The 20598-nt window shown below is 35.9% G+C and overlaps 1 protein-coding gene across 1 annotated transcript; it reads left to right on the forward strand.

Annotated features, from left to right (window-relative positions):
• Window positions 1–9503: 9503 nt before the first annotated feature.
• Window positions 9504–20586, forward strand: LOC113167906 (scavenger receptor cysteine-rich type 1 protein M160). Its single transcript, XM_026368842.2, has 19 exons — window positions 9504–9614; window positions 11435–11761; window positions 11893–11994; window positions 12327–12545; window positions 12617–12808; window positions 13022–13176; window positions 13406–13550; window positions 13730–14044; window positions 14784–15083; window positions 15182–15478; window positions 15633–15941; window positions 16237–16518; window positions 16767–17042; window positions 17355–17533; window positions 17714–17822; window positions 18024–18182; window positions 18499–18588; window positions 19004–19168; window positions 19257–20586. The coding sequence occupies exons 1-19, from the start codon at window positions 9554–9556 to the stop codon at window positions 19439–19441; spliced, it is 3867 nt and encodes a 1288-aa protein (XP_026224627.1). The 5' UTR covers window positions 9504–9553; the 3' UTR covers window positions 19442–20586.
• The last annotated feature ends 12 nt before the right edge of the window (window positions 20587–20598 follow it).

Below are 20598 nucleotides of genomic sequence, written 5' to 3' on the forward strand. Positions count from 1 at the left end.
TGTTCAGCCCTCGCTCTTCAAAACTGTAGGGGCATGTTTATCATTTTAAAGTAGCACGCAAACACACACCCACACACACACACTTACGATGTGAAGGCACAAACTTCTGATTGTATCAGAGAAAAACATAGCATGCATTAGTATGCACAGTGTTACGGCCCTGAAACTGAAATGTAGAAAGAAAGAAAAAAAGAAAGAAAGAATGTAAATGTAAAACATTATTATTATTATTATTATTATTATTATTATTATTAATAATAATAATAATAATAATAATAATAATAATAATAATAATAATAATAATAATAATAATAATAATAAACTTAATTAATATACATTTAAATGTAAAACACTGATAGTATAGCCTGGAGCAATTGTTTTTGGTTAAATATACAGAACTTTCTACTACTGTACAGATGAACACACTATAACTGGGCGACACCAAATACATTACAAACATTCATAATTTATATGTCTGTCCATGCGAAGAAATCTTACTTTACTGTCACCAAACAACAACATTAACAGCGGTTTAGTTATTGGATCAATATATCTGGTTAATACTTTGTTGTGGACCCTCACAGTGCAGTAATCACAATTTAAAGGTGTATAAATACCATCACAACATCACAGCAATTTACACAAACCCCCATGTGTTTCTAGTGACTGTTCAATTCAACCATGATTATTTTTGTGGAGGACAGACAGACAGGAAGACTTCATGTGCTGCAGAGGTGAATAAAGAAAAAAATAATGTTTCTAGATGTTTCTCTAAATAAGTGCAAGAACATATATATAGTACACAAGTTGACATATAGTCGCTTCACTGTTATAAAACTTTTTATTCTCTTAAATTACATAGCAGTAACATTGAGATTTCTAATCAGTATTTTATAGCAGTGTGAGTCTTCTTCTGTAAGTATCATGTATAAACTACCATGAACACCATAATGTAATGTGGATTGCAAGATTTCAGATGTTGACTTTAAATATATTTGCAAAAAAGTCATGTTTTTACTGGTCGTTATTGATTATTAATTGTAGATTGTTCTGCATTGTTTTTTATTTTGGTTGGCTGAGTCTACAACAGCATCTTCATCATAACCCTTTAGCTTCACAGCTTACAATTCTCAATTACAGTAATTTTTAATGACCGATGAAAACGCAAAGGTACAAAACAACGACCTTCTATTGCTGAACATGAACCACAGCCTCTAAATAACTTTAAAGAGACTACACTTCCTCTGAGGTCATGATATACGCATCTCCTCTTGCAGAAGAGGGGGAATCAAAAACACTATAAACTAAGAAATGCAATTTGAGGTCCCTCAATCAAAATGATAATAAAAACATAACAATTATATTTCTTAGGTAATTTTAGTAATTCCAAGGAATTACCAAAATTACATATTCAGTTAAGAATGTTTTTGTTTAGATTCATAGTAAAGAATTGTGCAATTACACAAAAATAAAATAAAATAAAAAAGACATGTATACCCCTGATCTTCATTAGAGTTTGATGTCTGACCTGATGCATAATTCCATTGTTATCTTCACTTCACTACTTCAGTAGTGAAGTGAAGATAACTTGCAGTAAATTTTGCTTCAGTGTGACAACATGACTTCCGCTAGTGTTGGTTCAGTGTTCCTTTTTATTTTTTTATTTTACACTGAAATAAGAAGCTCACAGTTCTCTCTGAAGTAAATTAAAAGTAATAAAATGAAAGGTAAAGTAATAAACTGTTCGCACCATCAGTGTTTTTTGAGGGACATTAGGCTCCTAATGCCAGTAGGGAAACTATGAATAAGGTGGTGTGAATATCATGTGTAAATAAAATTACACAGTCTTGATAAATCCATTTAGGTCCCCAAGACCTAGTTTCAGTTACAGTAATCAGATGTAGAGGACTGTCTCAGTTTTCAAATGCTCAGGTTTATATGGAGGCGGGCAGTGGGCTGATTTTCTCAGTTTCATCATTTTCTTGCCATTGTGGAGGGAAAAAATGATTTTCAGGTTGATTAAAGTATCTGACAGCACCTTCTGGAGTTGCACAGTCTGAGCCCCGGCAGACAAAGCCCACGCCTTAAGCCAACAGAGAAAAAACCAACTGCGTAGGCTCAGAAATATCCAGATGAATAATCAACAAAGATGTCATTATAGCTTCCATTAATATCATGGTAACAATCAGGTAAGACAGGGTGTAATGGGGTAACGTTTTTATAATAACTGGATAATTATTTAAATAATATCAATGAAAATCATGAAAAGGTAATAAACGGGTTATAGGTTGAGCAATGGGTATATCTAAGATGATAGAAGGTCAGAACCACATGGGTTTTTATGTGGAACCCAAACACTAAAGGTTTCTGCATAACTTAATTTTCTGCATAACTTAATTGTAATATAAATGTAAATGTAAAGCAACACACGTGGCTACAGGAAGTAGCTGGAAACTGTAAACAGATCTGTTCAAATCACAAAATAAAAGCGTCGCACAGGACCATAGACTTATGCCAGTGCGCCGCTTTTATTTTGAAATACTGTTTCCTGGTTTGGAGCAACTTTTGGCTAGGTGAGGTAGCGTTAGCTTAAAACACCGAATATGTATATATATATATATATAATGACAAAGGAATAATTCTCCGAAAAGAACATGAATACCGATATACCACAGAAACAATTTAAAGACTAGAAACGCAGGAAATGACAGAGAGCACCAGAGTCCTTGTTGATATTAGATGTAGCAGAGCCGGCTAATGTTTTCCTGTGTTCGTCTTTTTGCTAGCTTAGCTTAAATGTGCAATAAATTGCATTTGATACTGAATATTTGCATGGTTTAGATTCCACTTCATGTAGATCTGCATTTAGTGTTAATTTATTTTTTTTTGAAGTGCACTTATGAAGCATTTATTCTTTCTTATGGTGTTGGTTTAATGAAAACAACAAAACAAAACACATTTTGCATTTCACAGCTCTGTGTCATAGTTATGCAGAAATAACCATATAAAAAAAAAATCATTGTCTTTTTGTTCCAGGTTGTCTACATGTAAATTCTATTTATGATAAAACCACAGTTCTCAGTTCGCAGATAATGTAGGATGCTGGGACGAGTCATCCACGCTGATCGTGGACCAGGCTGCAGCCCTTTGACCTCCTGATCTACTCTGTACTTTTGTACTATATTTTAGACTTTTTCTAGATTAGTTCGTTTGTGGTATCTTAAAAACTGTATTGATTTAATTCACAACCTAGCAACAGTTGCCAAGTGACGGTATTTGTGGGTGGAGCTTAAGGAGACTGTCAGTGCCTTTGATGTGTGATGTCATGTTCTAGAACGCTTTCATCTTTCAATGAGACAAACTATTAAAGCTTAGAGGCGAAAGACAAAAGCTGACAAGCACATCCTTCTGAACAAGACTTCATCGGATACAATGGATCCTAATATGGTAACTGCCACCATGGATGGAAGAGAAACAACACTCTCAGAGGAGGCACCAAAGATTAGTGTAGCTAGTGTTAGACCACTAATTGAATCTTTTTTTGCAAGGGTCACACCAGAACAGTGGACAATGTTAAGATCAGGTGAGCCTGACGAGGCAACTAAAATTATGTTAGCAATGCTGCTCTTGGAGTTCATATCATGCATTTCAAAAGCCTTGCTGATGCTCTTTAAGAATCTAAAAGTAGTGTCTGAGGAGCGTGTTGTGTCTGCTATAGGCACTACTGTTTCTCAGGTATTTAATGAATATATTGACAGCCCATGTATCAACTCAGAACAATTGGGGCTACTGATTGTTAAGGACATCACAGAAAGTGTCAACTCAACCCTCTCCGGCAACGTAGGCTCGGAGGAGCCTTTGTTAAGTGGAGGAACTCCTCCATGCACACTTAGTGCTATGGTCTTGCATGCCTGCAAAATGCTCAGGGAATGCACCACAAAGGTGAAACTGTTTTGCACTCCACCGTGCAGAGACAGAAGACAGTACAGGATCATTATGGAGGATGAGGACACAGACGATGAGCATGATGAGGAAAATGATCCTTTAGTTAGTGCCATCAGTGAAACACTCCAGAAAGTAATTCGCAAAGAGATGAATCCATTTATTGATCCTCTTTTGGACTCTATTCCAGACTTCCAATACGACCTGATGACAAATAGATCTCTCATGGAGGTTAAGATGTTGGCGGATGACATTGCCAAATTAATTGTTGAAGAGGTGAGGAAGTTGAAAGAGAGACATTGTAGACGTTCAAGTAACATATCCATCGAGAAGTACATGCAGAAGAAGAAAATAGTTGGGAACAAGATGAAGACCTTTTTTGCAAAACAGTTTACAAAAGCATCATTCCTTCGCATAGTCGCACAACTAAGGACCAAATTTGAATTTGAATCCAAAGAGGGAAGTATGGAGTCACTGATGGATAGTGTTGACTCTCTGCTTACGAGTGAGACTAGTGGAGAAAATGAGATGAGTGTGTTTTGGAAATTCAAGCACATTTCAAGTGGTAAGATCCATAATTTCACTCAAGGACTAATTGATCTCCTCTACTGTCACATCAGACAAAAGGAGATGCCATGGATTAGCCCTGATGGAATTAGAAGTACATTTAGGAAGATGTCTATACCTCAGTCAGATGCTCCCCTGTACGCTGCTGTTCAAAACAAAGTGCAGAGTTGCCTGAAACTGACTTGCTGGTGGCTGAACACTGAGGCCAGCAGCAGTACTGAGAAGGTCACACGCACTGTAATGGACCCTAGATCATTGTCAAAAATACAGCTGCCAGAAGTCATTGAAATCAAGGAGATACCTTTGTTAGTTGATGTAGAGACTGTTAACCTGCCTGCTGAACCCACATATGTGGAGGAGCTTGCTAAACCTGTATGTGAGCAGATGCATGCTGATCCTTCATATGAGGAGAACCATGGTGAACCCACATATTTGGAGGAGCTTGCTGGACCTGTATGTGAGGAGATGCATGCTGAACCTGTGCAGGATACAACAACACAAACAGAAAAACAGAAAATGTCTGTCATGACGCTTCTAGAAAAGCTTGTCGCAAGGATATACAGGAAAGGAAAAATGTACTGGCCCATTCTAAAGCCAGAGCCTGTCATTCTGTATCTGTTTGACAAAGTCTGGGCTGAAATTGAAGACATCAATTTTGACTTCTCCCGAAAATCATCTAGGAACCTCGACAAGACCATTTATAAGGAGCTGTGTAAGACGTTTGGCTGCGTAGAGATGGTGGTGGTGTCTATGAAATTACAGAGTCCAGAAATGGAAAACTGCATCATCTCCTCTCTGAAGCGCCATGCCAAACAGACAGGACAACCTTGTGCCATCTCCAGGTTCTTCTCCTCTGTGGGCAGAGCCATCTCCACCGTCTTTAGATCGAGAAACAGGGTTGGCGTTGTTTAGGTGGAACGTTACACTCATCTTAAAAGAAAAATAAAGTGTCTCTTTCTTTTTCTTTTAAGATGAGTGTCACAGAGAGTTCAATTCCTGCCCCAGATTACCTTCTGCTCCATAGGTCTCTGTCCTCCATCTGGAGGAACAGATACCAATGGATCTGGGGTGCTGGGGCAGGAATTGAGCTCTCAGGGTCACCACAGTGGTCAAATCTGGGTCTTCAGATTTGACCACTGTGGTGTCGTGGGTTTTCACCAGGTACTCTGGTTTCCTCCCACATTATTATTAGAATCATTAGCAATTGGTTACTCTAAATTTAAAATAAAAAAAATAAACATGTTTACATTTCCAAGTAAAAGGAAAGCAATATGTTGTTTTTCAGTTGTGTTCTCGTGAAATCCACTTGCATCAGTGTTTAAATTACAGTCATGACCATACAGTATGTACAACACTCCTTGGCATTATTTATTTTTATAGTATGACCAGTTACACTTCTCACTTAGACTTATTACTGTTAATTTGTGTTAATTAATGTTAGGTTTTGCCTTCATTTATGTTGGACAACTGCAGGTCGAAATGGCTTTATGACAGATTACATCAGTATTATAAAAACATGATGCTACACATGTAGGTGGTCACAGCTCTAACACCTGTATGCCACCACATGTCTCGCACCTCGCCCAGTGACAGCGGGGATTAGGGGCTGTTATGATAATGTAGAAGTAACAGCAACAGCAAAAATAAAGCAGGAGAAAAACTAGGTAACAGTGAATCTCAAGTTGAATAGTTTGCAAAATGATAGCTGCTCCGATATAATAAAGTAGAGTCAAATAAATATTACACTAGACAAGTTGAATGAAACTGTGATCAACTTAGAGGAGCAATCTGACAACTGTTATTTACAGAAAAACAGGCATACTATGTTTATTTTGTAGTCATTAAGTCTCTGCCAGTATTATTATTTTACATTAAACCACCATACAACTAATAAGGCTGCTTCTGAAAGTAACGCAGTGGGTTGCAAAGATACTTTTTCGTTTTTCTCAAAGTATTTTGTGGCAACTAGAGTAGAAATTTGTTCAAAGTATTATTGTTGTAGAAAAATATTGACTATCCAGTAAAATTAGTTATTTAGCAGGTATGTACCCCTTTGCAAGGCACTGGCTGCGTGGCAACCCTGAAGAGCTGATCCTGGAATTGTTCCTGGTGGCCTTTAACTTTTTATTCAGTTTCTTAAAAATAGAAAAGAATGAAATTCACAGATTTTGTGTGTTGATAAAACATCATAAATAAATGAAAGCCCCCAGTGTTTCATATACAGCTATTTTTTTCTTCAAATAAACTCTAATAAACAGAGTTAGAAGTTGATACTTTCATGTTTCCTGAGAATACATCTTAGGCAGAGGCAAGTGTGAGATCACTCTTTCCTGTCTAGATAGAAAACTTGGTTTCAAAAGCACAACCCTGAGGTTTGTGGCTTCGTTTCTGCTAAGCCAGCTCCTCTCGCAAGCTCGTGGTTGAGTCAGTTACACTTATCCTCTGATCACTTCACTGATAAATGAAAATACATGGTCAAAACTCCTCGGTATGAGTCACACACATCATTTGAGATCACATATGTTTGTGTAATATTCAAACATTTTACACTTATAAAAACAAGTATAAAATAAGTTTAACAAAAATAAAAAACTCAAACCATGTGTCCATTGCAGAACATGATTCTGCAAACAATCCTAACATTGTTTAGTGGTGGGGTGTAGTGTGTTCATAAACCATTTATGAAGTATTTATATCCTGCTAAATGCAAGTTATGAGATATCAATGAAGATCACAGAATGTCATAAATTGTTATAGATCAAGCAGAATTCATCTATTGCTGTTAAACGCTATAGTACCTACATAAACAGTCATAATGGAGCATAACAATCTAATGATAAGATGTAATATCACAATTGGTGTTATAAGTACTTTAAATACACTTTGTAGGGAGTATTTACATATCTAACAAAATAATCTGAAGATTACCCACCAATAAGAAACATGCACATGAGAATAAAATGTTTAAACAAGCAAATGCTACAGTTTTTTCCATCTTCCCACTGGGATCTCCTTTAATTTTCTTCCCAGAAACTACTGTCAGTGTTTTGGACATGCATTACGGCAGCTGGAGTTTAGTTGGCGAAGCAGCAGAGTTTTTGAAATGTATGTTTTGAGTGTGCTTAATTTTTACTTAGGCTACTGGTGCTGCATGCTACAGCTCTGGAACGTCTTAAACCACAAATCCACAGCCCTGTGCGTCTCAGGTATATTTTTCAGTTTGCAGCTGTAACCACAGCATTCACATGTAAAATCTGACAAAGATAGATCTCAAGGGTCGTGAGATAATTAGGGTAAAGGACGAAAGACAAGAAGTTTTGGTGCACAAATTGTAATTTATTTTTAGGCTTTTCTTTTTTAAAAACATTTTTTTAGCTTTACTTTTGTGGTGGAATACTGGATTCCTGGATCATTAATCATCACAAAATTACAAATACAATACTAACTTGCACTTTACGCTAGTAATTTACGAAACCAGTATAATTTCATAGAAATATAATTAGTTCACATAAATATATTTATTTTAAGAGAAATGAAATATCCATACTTTAAATATTACCATCGCAGCATGTATATCTTGGTCTGCACGAACATTTATTCATTAGTCTGACAACCTCTTTTTGTTGCCGTTGCCCTGTGTTTTTTTTATTTTTACTATTTAATTGATTTATTTGTTTCTTAGTTATGTTTCTGTCAATGCTTGTTCATTCCAAGAAAAAGCACAGTGTCTCAATAAATACACATATGTCCATTTGCTACAGTCTTCAGGCTGAATATAAATGTTATTTGGTAAAAATATATATTTGTTTATATTGTCAAATGTGTGATTCTAACCTAGGAAATAAAAAATATATTTTTACTCGTTTTTTAAAGTCTTATTTATCAGGGCTTCTGACAGCATACTGTATGTAGATGCTTTATGATAATAGGCGGCAGGAGGTTTGTCTTTGTTTTTCCCCCCTCGCTAAAACGTGTCCTGTCTAAGAATATTAATAGTTTGACATTTTGTAAGTTTATTTCCCTCATTTGATGATTTTTGAGTGTATTACTCCTCAGAGTTACGTGTCTGTATTTAACAACACAAAGTTCTCAAATGTCAGGAAAGACACTCGTGCTTAAAATAACTGAAATGTATTTAAGATAATAATCAGATAATCAGATTAACAAAACTGACATGCCTTTTAAGACAAATATGTCTGCTAGTTGTGCAATGGAAATGATTTAGATGGCAGTTCAAATAAAGTAAAAGGTTATTAATTTCCAAATCATTGAATCCTATTTATTCTTTACAGAATATTGTCTTTGAATTGAGTTAGGATATTTACACCATGTAATTCTAAATATTTGTAGAAATTTTATATAAAGATTAATAATAAATAATTGTCAATTGACCATTTAAAAGTAAAATATATACATGTTTATACAACGTAATTTTATTTTTCTAAAACACATTAATACACAACTTTAAAAGATGTGAGAAAAAAACACATCACGTTTTGTGGATTTTATTTTATACCAGGTAGCCTATGACATAGTGTGCTTTCTCTGCAAATTCAGGACGACGTCAGGGGGAATATAAATAGATCGTCCATTTCTAATGGGTGTGAATTCTTATCTTATCATATAAAATCTGAGTCATAGAGACTAACATGTAAACATTTCCAGTGCAGTGTCTGTTAAAAGTGAAGAGCAAAGTTTTCATAGTGCACATTGTGTTTGAGCTCACAGTTCATCATTAACCAGCACTCACTCTTTTTTAGTGTCTTTGCATTTTATATTACAGTGAAGTTCACTGCTCCCAATATTTGCTTGTTTTTTAATTTATGGTATTTTGAATCAATTTCTCCAACATTCATTGATTCAGATCATCAATACAAGATTAAGATTGTTAGTATTGTAAGTGTTTGACATTAACATTTTTGAGTCTGACTGTTTTCCACAAGTCTAACAGGTCACATCCATTTTTGGCAGTGACATCCTCTGCCCTATAAAGCGGCGCAGATCATTCATCTGCCTCACTCTCTGGTCATGAGCTGTGGTGAAGATGTGGTTCCTCATTCTCTTCGTCTACATCGGTTTCACCCAGCAGGTGATCCTTCAACAAGGCAAGTTACAGCTATTCTACTTAGTGTGTTTAACTCTGTATTTGTACGTAATTAAAACTGGAATGTTTTAATTGATTTTACAGAGAAAGAAATATATATATCTTTCAAAAACAAAGTCTTTCTATTTATCTTTTTTGCACAAGCCTATATTTAACATCGATAGCTATTTTTAGAAGGCAAAAACATACAGACACAGCAGGAAATGTGATGCTTCATCTTGCATTTTATTATTTATTGAAGTAAAAGGTGTTTGGTGAACAGCACAGTCCCCTGTAACTCACAGTAACTGCTTGTAAATAAGGAAAAAAGAGAGTTCGAACGTTTTAGTAGCGTTGCTTCAATCAGAAAGAAATATTCTTATGATTTTCAGTCATGTGATCACCTTGGATTGATATAATAATGTTTACTATGGACAACTACAGACCAGAGAATTTGACATACATTTTATAATGTTATAGCCTATTTAAACGAGTTGTAGTCAAATCAGTGAGCATTCCCCCTCTTCACCCATCACCACTATTACAAAATCAATTATTTTTAATTTTTTCACTTTATTTTTTCTATTTACACATTTTTGATCAAAATAAAAAGACAAAACAAAACAATAACCAAAATAAATTAAGCAATTATGATCCCCACAACAGGAGAGTAGTCCCAGCCAATTCCAGAACTAACATCCACAATAGTCAAGTCATATAATAACAGCTAAGATGCTGTGCAGGATTCTCAAGCTCCCAGGCCTCTATTAGAGGAACTGAATTTGCAGGAAAAGAAAAACTGCCTCCACATACGATCAAAGATGCAATATTTTGAACTTATTGCTGATCAAGGTCTGGGTTCTTTTTCATGCAGAACCTACAACACACTTCCACAGGCTTTCAGTCCATCTGACATGAGTGTGAGCCCAAAGAACTTGTCAGTGTTTCAACAGCGGTTTCCCGCCGTTGACCTTTACACACTGAGATTTTCCCAAAGTGTCCTCAATCTTTTTGAGACATAATTGTAAAAGGCTTAAATAATTTGTTATCTTGCTGTGCGAAATGTTACCATTATATTTTTTAACTAATTGAAGTTTGGCACAAAATAGTGAGCCACGATCCAAACTCTGCTGAGCCTTTGGCGAATGTGTTTATGCTTACATTCAATAATTCTTTGCTAAAGGCATCAAACTCTTCTCAAAATACATTTGTATTGTGAAGTTTGTCAGCGGAAACACCAAACGTTTTTTTTAGATAGCTAAAATAAAGAAGAAAATAAAAATAATACGAAAAAAAAATAAGAAAATTATTCAAAAACAAGTGTGTCTAAAGCTTATATCAAATTGACAAATGACAGACTTTTATTTTAAATATGATTAATTATAGTTTTATTTTTAATTCATAGCGACATCAGGTATAATTAATTCCTTGACATGTTAACGCTAGCAGTTTGAGTTTTGGATAAAATCAGTTACACTATGTCACGAGTATTTGGTCTCAAACAACTTGAAGCTGTTTCACTTATGGATGATTTATTAAAACTTTGTGAAAAAAGTTAATTGTGGAATAATGCATTGACACATAAACACAAGTTTATTAAATAAGTTTATTATTAAATATTGATTCCCACCAGAGATTTGACTTTGTTCTTGTCTTTACCAATTATTTTGCTACATAAAAAAATTAGTTTATGAGTAAATTCCTGTGTTTTTATATTGACATCCTAATGTAGGAAATCAAATAAAAAAATATTTAGGAATTGCAGCTGAAGCATACATTTATTTAATACTATATACTAACCTATAAAACCTATTTTATTGACATGCTTCTATGACCCTTTAGCCACATATTCAGGTCAGAACAGGGTGATTCTAAAAGGTGGAAAAGATCCATGTGAAGGCCACATTAAAATCTACCATAAAAATAAATGGGGCTACGCTGGAGATACAGGTTGGAGTAAGTCCACAGAAGAAGTGGTGTGCAGGAGCACTCACTGTGGGAAACCTGTGGAAGGCTCAACTGAAGATATACTAATGAACGAAGACGTTCCAGTCTGGCTCAATGAAATGGTCTGCAATGGAAACGAGAGCCATCTGTGGGACTGTTCACCTCCTGGTTGGGGCATCAGTGTTTATAGAAAGGACACCGTGAAGAAGATTACATGCTCAGGTAAGGCAGACATTTTTACCTTGTGTTGAATGTATTGATGGGAACTATACCCTCTACGGGCTGTAACTGCTAAACATGGTCTATTTTGATTTATTTTATTTTATACTTTTTACTTATCTTTGCTATTCAAGATAGAATCAAAATGAGCCTAGATGGATTTCAGTGTGCTGGAGCTGTCCAGTTCTCCACAGATGGAGGAACCCGTTTGGGTTACTTGTGTGCTGACAACTGGGGTAAGAATGAACATCATCATAGTACAGTACATGTTTCATGTTTGTGAAAGCAATGCAACAGTGTAAAAGCAATGCAAAAAATATATTACAATATTATATTACAAGTAACTAGTGTTGTGTTAGCAGCATAATATGCTTAAATATCAAGAGTGGTATTTTACCATTAACACTAATAATGTGCTTATGTAAAGCATTTTACATTGTAGTTTTCTAAGGTTAATTAAACTTTCTGGTGATAATTTTTCTTTATCTTCTATATTTAATCCTGAATTGTTTGGTGGTTTGAATATAATTTTTTTTACTTCAGTATATTTGATTCCTGTCACATCAAGGGAAAAAAGAAGCCGACCGTTTGTGTGAAAGCCTTAACTGTGGTAAACATAAGGAGATTCCTCAGCAGAATTGGATGGACTGGAAAGGATTCAAAGAACCCAACTCAAAGAAGATGACGATCAAGTGTTCAGACATTGAAAGTGAGATAGACAATCTGTGGCAGTGTGTAACTCAGGAGTCACCAACATGCCAAAGACCTGCTTCCGTCATATGTCAAGGTAAAACACAGTTAGGAAAGTATTTACATATGTGTCCATCAGTAAATAAAAAAAATGGTTAATTTAAACAGGTTATGAGAGGATCCAACTCAGTGGGGACCCATCAAATGTCTGTTCTGGATGGCTGGAAAAAGAGGAAAATGACAAATGGGAGCGTAAAAACATTAAAACCAGTCCAGATGTGAGGTGCCAGCAAATGCATTGTGGTATGCAAAAGAACACATCAACGCAGGGAAATAATGAAACCCACCTGACATGCACAGGTAAATCATATGGGTACATAATATTTCCAAAAACAATCTCTAAATTACACTGTGAATTCACCTTTTCACCTCGAATCTGCTTCATTTGCAATTAAAGAAACAAGTTAAAGTGTATGAAATGATTTAAGCCACACTGATATATCATTCTTGCACTACCCTTAGCCACCTGAAAATCTGAATAATCTCCTTAAAAATAATTGCTGTTCTCTACAGACACAGTTAAGGTACTTCTTATGGATGGTAATCTTGAATCCAACTGCTATGGTACAGTTCATATTAAAAGGAATGATTCAAATTATCCAGTGTGTGCCTCCAACTGGAGCGAAAAGGAAGGCAATGTGGTTTGCAAGGAGCTAAAATGTGGTAAAGTAAGTTTTCAGCGTCAGCTTTCAGTAGCACTACTACACATATGTTTTATTTAATCTTTGAACCTTGTGCTGAACATACCCTGCATTAAACAAAAGGTGTTAAATCAACTTCTCTTTGTAAGAAGAAAATATCTGTAGTCTTGCTTTAAATAGCTAAAGGAACAGTTTCACATTTTTACTTCGGTTAATTCAGTGAACAGACTGTTACTATTTCATATGGGTCTTTCAGGTGATTAGTACTGAAAAAAAATCTGGACCAGCATCAGGAATAATGGACAACGTAAAATGCTCAGGCAGCGAGTCTTCACTGTGGCACTGTATGGCCAATCGTGGCAACACAGCCAAGTGTTCGACTGCTTATGTCATCTGTGAAAGTAAGAGCATAACTTTATTTTGAAAGAAGCTAAAATGTGACAGATGTGGGATGTCAAGTTGTTTTTATGTACAAATTTCAACAGTTTGTTATTTTTTTCCCCACATTATATAGTAGAAGCTTTTTACTTTCTACAGTATTCGGCCCATGGTTGAGTATCTTCTTCTTTTCACGGTACAGAGAGTATAAGTGTGAGATTGAAGGATGGTCCTGGAAAGTGTGCTGGGAGAGTGGAGATCCAGTATGAGGGTAGATGGAAACAAGTCAACAAAGAAGAATGGAAGGACGAAAATTCAAAAAGCGTGTGCAGGGAAGTCAAATGTGGGGATAGCAGTAATACTAAAAGAGATGAAAAATTCATCCAGGGTTCAGGTGATTTCCTCAGTAAGAAAGTCAACTGCAAGACAGGCACCTCACACATAGCTGACTGTATTGGAGAAAACTCAGCTACACCCTCCATGGAGAAGAAGGAGGCAGTGGGAATAACTTGTGAGGGTGAGTGTTGTTCTTTGTCTGTTTTGCCCTTTGCTATTCTCTTGTTGGGTTCTTCCAGCACTGCACATGCTGCCAGTTATTGTAGAATCTGTCCTCTACAGAATATTTCTCTTTAAAATTGTAAAAAATAAATAAATTAATTAATTAAATTAAATTAAAAAGTACATACATTTTAAAATATTTAAAAACTGTGAGAACATTATATTGATTTAATACTTTTGTTAGCAATACTATCTAAACTATTTGAGATTGTTTCGTTTTTAGGCGCATGCTGCTTGCCTTTGAAAATTTCACCACAAAGCTTGTTTTGGTTTATAAAAACCTCATTAGGGTTTTATGAGGGCAGAACGTGCATAAACAAGATATTATTGCTCGATACGTTACCATCGAAGCCATTTTATGTATGAGAATCAAAGAACATGTTTATATTTTCATGGCTAAAAGAAACATTAGTTCTTTGTATTAGTTTTTGTATGGGCCTAGAAAATAACAACAATAAAAAATGTACAGGAAAACTGAATTTCAACATAGTCTCTTCAAATTCTTAGGCAAAAGTAATGTTATGTTATTGCTTACCTCATTCAAGGAAGTGGTGGGGGACTGTAAAGGAAGACAGAGAGAGAAATTTAAGATATAAAGATTCAAAAACCTTCCGGATTCCCAGAGGGATATTGTTTATATCACATATATACTGCTGACATTTACTGTACATCTCCTTTTCCTTCCTTTTCCTTGGCAGAACACATGCTGGTATTTCTTGAGGGAACTACTTCTTGTTCTGGCATGGTGGGGATAGAGCACGGCAACAAAACCTACTGGCTCTCCGGGTCTAACGAGACATGGAACAATGAAACTGCAAACCTAGTGTGCCAGCAGAAGCACTGTGGGAATGTTGTCAGTTTTAACGTCACAAGAGCTAAAGAGAGTCAAGATGTTACATCTTTAAACTGTTCGTCCACATCCAAATCACTGTTTGACTGTGAAAGAGACACGGTGCCATCTGGCTACAATAACACCATCGCTACTGTGACATGTTCAGGTAATGTGAGGCATGTTGTTTGTTTGTTGTGAAATCTGCTGGGTCTGAAAACAGCTTCCTCAATCCTTATGCCATTTGCTTTTCGTTCACCACGACAGGAAATATCACAATAAAACTTAGCAACCGCTGTTGGGGGGATGTCATTGTTTGTGCGGACGGCAAGTGTGGAGGTGTGTGTGCAAATGCCTGGACAGATTCCCAGTCTAAGATGCTGTGTAAAGACCTGAAATGTGGAGATAAAATCTTAAGTCCTAGCAACCGTCTTCAGAGTGTTGAGGTGATCTTCAAAAGTTTGCACGCAACAAGTCACACGACCAAACTGAGCCAGTGCAACTTTGTTCCCAATAATGAAAGTCACACCTGTGAAAGAAACTCAGCCAAGGTCGTTTGTTCAGGTAATTCATTGTATTTTTAATATCCACACATTCAAAAACACTTTTATTTGACTACCAATCACCCTTAAACGTCTTTGTTCTGAATCCCAGTTGATTTTGTTTGCTATTTTTGATATGAGTTGCTAAGTCTCTACCTTTCATTGGATCGTTGCAGGTAGTGTTAAGCCCAGATTTCCGATTTCAAGAGACAAATGTTCAGGAAACGTGGAGGTGTCCTATGAAGGAAAGTGGCTTCCAGTGTGCCAATCAGCTCTTAATAATAACCAAGCCAAAAGAATCATCTGCAATGAGCTGAACTGTGGTGACGATGTCAGTAAGATTAAAACTACGAACTACTTTGGACCCAAGCCAGCAGAGGGTGCTATTTCACAAATACAGTGTGGTGAAAATGACTCAAAGTTAAGAGCATGTTATATCACATCTTCCAAAGACGCTTGCCCTCTAGCCGCCCTCCAATGCTCCAGTATGTATTATAATTTTGTGTCAAATTCATCACTTTCAAAATGTTATTAATCATCACAATATTCATTCCTTCATCAACTTTTTAAGGCTAATTTATTTGGCAAACAATTACATCTTTTGCTGATCCTCACAAATGTCAAACAATAGCTCAAAGAGCTCCTGTTAGCTTGGTGGAGAATAAATCTGAGAATTAGCTGCAAAGATCTGCACATTTGACTTAACGATAATTAACATAATATTTTATGAGTTTTGTATTTTCTGAATCTTATCTCACCTGTTTTTTATGTTTATCTTAGATTGGACAAAGGTGAAACTCAGTGACACCTGTAGTGGAGCTGTGTTTGTTCACACAGACAATGATAAAAATACAGTTTCCTCTGAAAACTGGGGACAAAGCGAAGGAAACAGGCTTTGTAAGGACCTGGAATGTGGCGAGTCGAGTAAGGTCTACAATTCATCCCAGAGCATGTCTTTGTGGAACAGCACATTCAAATGTGAAAATAATCCAGGAAACATCTGGGCCTGTGAAAAGAACATCCTACCCACTCAGAAGGAGCGACTCTCCATTGAATGTAAAGGTAAATTTAATTTAGGACAGATTGCTGTCAGATGATCACACAGCAGAACGTTTGCAGTTTGAACTCTAGTTAAAATGTCAGACATGGCACCAGTAGTGTGAAAGAGTATTTAGTGGTTCAGCTGATGAGCTACTTAAACTTTTATATTAAAAAAACAAAGGATTTTGAAAATAGTTTGAGTTATTAAAATCCAAATCACCTGCTTTACTACTTAATATTTCTCCTGTTTTTGTTTCTTTCCTTCAAAGATAAGCCGAGTGTTACCCTGTCAGACACATGTAATGGCATGGTGATGATGAATGGCATTTCAGTGTGTTCCACTAACTGGAATGATGAGTACTCACACTTGGTTTGCCAAGAACAGATGTGTAGCAACGCTATTTATGGCAGTATTTCGTTTAAGGAACCAAAGCCAAATGCTGAGTACTGGCACGTCATGTGTGAGGACTACCATGACAAACTTGGCCAGTGCAAGAGATACAAGGCAAAGTGTGATAAGAAACTTGTGGCCATTTCCTGTGTCAGTAAGTGTCTATGTATGTTCTGTCTGTACCATCAGATATGGAGGTAACTGAGTCATCTTGTCACCCTGCCTGAACAAAACATCACAAGCGAGCGTAATCCAGTAATATCTCGTCTTCCCAAAACAGTTTTAACTTATACTGATTCATTAGTGTGACAGGGGCTTTAACTCCTTTAATTCAGGTGCTGGCTGAGTTTTAGATTAGATCTATCAACTTGACACAACAATATTTCAGCCTTATATGTTTCCCAAATTTATACAGTTGAACGAGCCAAAGCAAAGTAATTTATTTCATTACTTATTTATTTTACAGAAAATGTCAAGTTCAACACCGCACGAAAATGTGGAGGTCAGATCAAAGTCAATTATCAAGACAACAAATGGGAATACATTTGTCCCATGAAGTTTTCGCCAGAATTAATGAAGAAGTTGTGTCATCACTTTGGTTGTGGTGACTACAATGTTAGCATACCTGCCGAAGAGACGAACAAAGTAAGTAAAACCTAATGTTTCTCTCTTTGTTGGTTAATTAATTTGGGACCTTTTTTGTTTCTACTGTGTCTTTGTAAATTAATTCAGCCCTATGTTAAGATGCCAGACACAGTTCTCTTTTGTTTTGTATAGATTCACAAAAATAATTTACTCTAAAGATGAATTAAAATTTGATTTCAGGTCACCTTAAGGACATCACTGGAATGCACTGAAGACCACATGGACATAAGACACTGTGTCAGCACCAAGCCTTGTGGAGAAGTCAAACCAGCTGAAATCTACTGTAATGGTAATAAAAACTATTATTTATGCTGTCGTTTTGCGCACAATAATTATTTATCACTTTTTTTTGTTATTTTTTCTGAAACTAATTTTACACAAGTTTCTAATTTGATTATCACGGCACAGAAAACAATATCATTGAAGTAGCTTACTATGCCAACTCTGTGAGTAAATGCACAATAGAGATTGTCGCTGTGTTGGATTTCAGGGTATGTGCCACCACCACCCAAACCACCTGTGACCCCCGGCCCTCCCATAATACCCATTATCCTGGGATTAGGAGTTGCTTTGATTCTGGTGATACTGATTGTTATTTTTGTACGAATCTACATGATCAAGAAAGCCAGGAATGCTGCCAAATTTCCCGGTGAGTATAGCATGCTGTTTTTATGAGTTAACATGAAAAAGCACAACCCACCGAAGCAAAAAGAAAGCCTTTCTATTTCATGATCCTGAGCATCCCGGTGTAATGAAATGCACTGGAGTCATTTTGCCACAAGGGGCCAGTCTGTCTGCATGTTGACCATATTTCAACAGCTGATCCTGATCCTTAAAAATATCTGATATTTTTTTCTATCATACCCTATTTCTGTATTCAGAAACTACTCATGTCACATGTATAATACCACTGCATTATTACATTATTTGTTCTGTACTAAATGTCTAATGCTGTTTTAATGTAGCGACAATGCTGTCACAAAATGAAATGGAGTTTGAAAGTGGCGAGTTCGAGGATTTAAAAGCAAATGAAATGGATGACTTCAGTCGCGGCAGTGAGTCTCAAAACATTCATATTTATTTATTTATTCATTCATTTGGATTTTTGTACATTTCTTAACAATATGCACACAAGTTTATCCTAATCATGCCTGCACCTTCAGAACTTGCAGTACATTTTTATATAATCGCCATAAATATTACCACATTTCACATATGTATGTAGTTAAATGTAATGTAATATATTAATAAAATATATTTAATTAAATAGATCATTTTATCCAATCCAATTATCTAATGTTTTATGACTTTGATGACAGTAAATAGTTATAATTATCTTACTGTGCCTCTGACCTCTTCCGATGCTGCTTTAACATTGGAGTTTACCTCTCTTATGTTAACATTCAAACTTGATGTGATTTGTAATAGAACAAAATGAAAAATAAATGTTTTGTTGGTTCCCCCCTGTAGGATTTCGATCAGATGCTGAATTTGTCACAGAGAACGATGCACAGAGCGCTTCGTCTGTTCCTTACGATGATATTGATGAAGTGACTGAATCTCAGCCCCTGACCTCTCAGGCCACCACTGCTGTTGCCTCAGGAGGCGACTTCATCCATGAGGATCGAAGTGCTGGAAAGTTTTAGACGAGTCTCTTCACACTTAAATACAAATCATTAAATTACTAGAGAGCAAACCACTGAACTGTTCTTCTACTCAACAGATGGGGTGACGTACGAGGTGGATGACCCACAGGAGAATTATGACGACATTGATGCCAGCCCTGATTTCACACAGACTAAAGCTGAAGTCCACGACAGCCACCAACCTCCCCCTGAAAGTTATCCTGTGGCACCTCAGAAACTGGTGCAGGAGGATGACTACCTCGTTCCAGGCCAAGACGGGTGAGCCACAACTGGGTTTATAACACCATGAAATGAAATCCAACCTGGAAAATGTGGATATCCTTAAAACCCAGTTCCCTTTTACTCTGACAAAAAATGAGAAAACATTTTCAGAACAAATCTTTTAATTTTAAGCTAGGTGCATGCATGCCATCAAAACAGGAGCAGGAAAACTGAGGAAAGCTGTAAAGTCGCAACTTCTTGTTTATAATATTTGTTGTTTATATTCTAAGATCTACAATTTGTTTCTAATATATAGCTTTTATGAAATGTGCTCAGTGTTTCAGAGGCATAATTAATTCTTTGAATCAACATATTTTTGTTTAAAGTTGAGCTTCCACAATTTCTTGTTAGAGCTGATTATTATTATTATTATTTTTATGTACTATTGTACAGAACTTGATTGGTCGCAGTATTTACTTCATAAAGCACAGAGAGCAAAAATTAAAAAATGCTACATGAGTCAAACTTGTTCAATCAGTGAACTGATAAAATAAAATTGACACATAGACAATTTGATTTGATACAAACACACAGTCAGTCTCCAGTTAGCCTGGACTTGGAGTTGGAGTCTGGAGCTTAGACTGGAACCAGACTTTACTTGGCAAGATAACAAAATCCTGCTACCAATGTCTCCCAAACACCCAAAGAAATATTTTCAGAACTTTAGACAAATAAGAGACATGGTTTCAACTGGATTTTGTTACCTTTGCACACTTCGTGCTGAGTGTCGTATGGTTTCATACTTACCATCAGACATGAGAATGAGGAAGTGTAATTTTAAAAATGTTGAGCTATTTTTGTGCATGTTTTTTAGAATATGAATATAATACATTAACATTATCTGTCATCTATTTTTCATAACTACTTTTTGTGACTTTTGGTAGATGCAGTGCGAATTGTCCAGATTGTAATAATTATGTGGGTGTTATCAAACTGGAAATGAATCAACTTAAATTTACCTTAAAGAAAATACAGTCTATACAGCTATTTTTTGTAATCTTTTTTTGTTGTTGTTGTTGTATTGTAGACTTTTGTAAACTTGGTGTATTTGATGCTTTTTTATGTTAAACTTTACTCAGATCAGTTACAGTATCTTGTGGCATTGGAGCCAAAGACGACACTGCTCCATTAAAGCGATGAAATTGATTAAACTCTTTT

Source organism: Anabas testudineus, chromosome 7, assembly GCF_900324465.2.
Source record: "Anabas testudineus chromosome 7, fAnaTes1.2, whole genome shotgun sequence".
NCBI classification, from domain to species: Eukaryota; Metazoa; Chordata; class Actinopteri; order Anabantiformes; family Anabantidae; genus Anabas; species Anabas testudineus.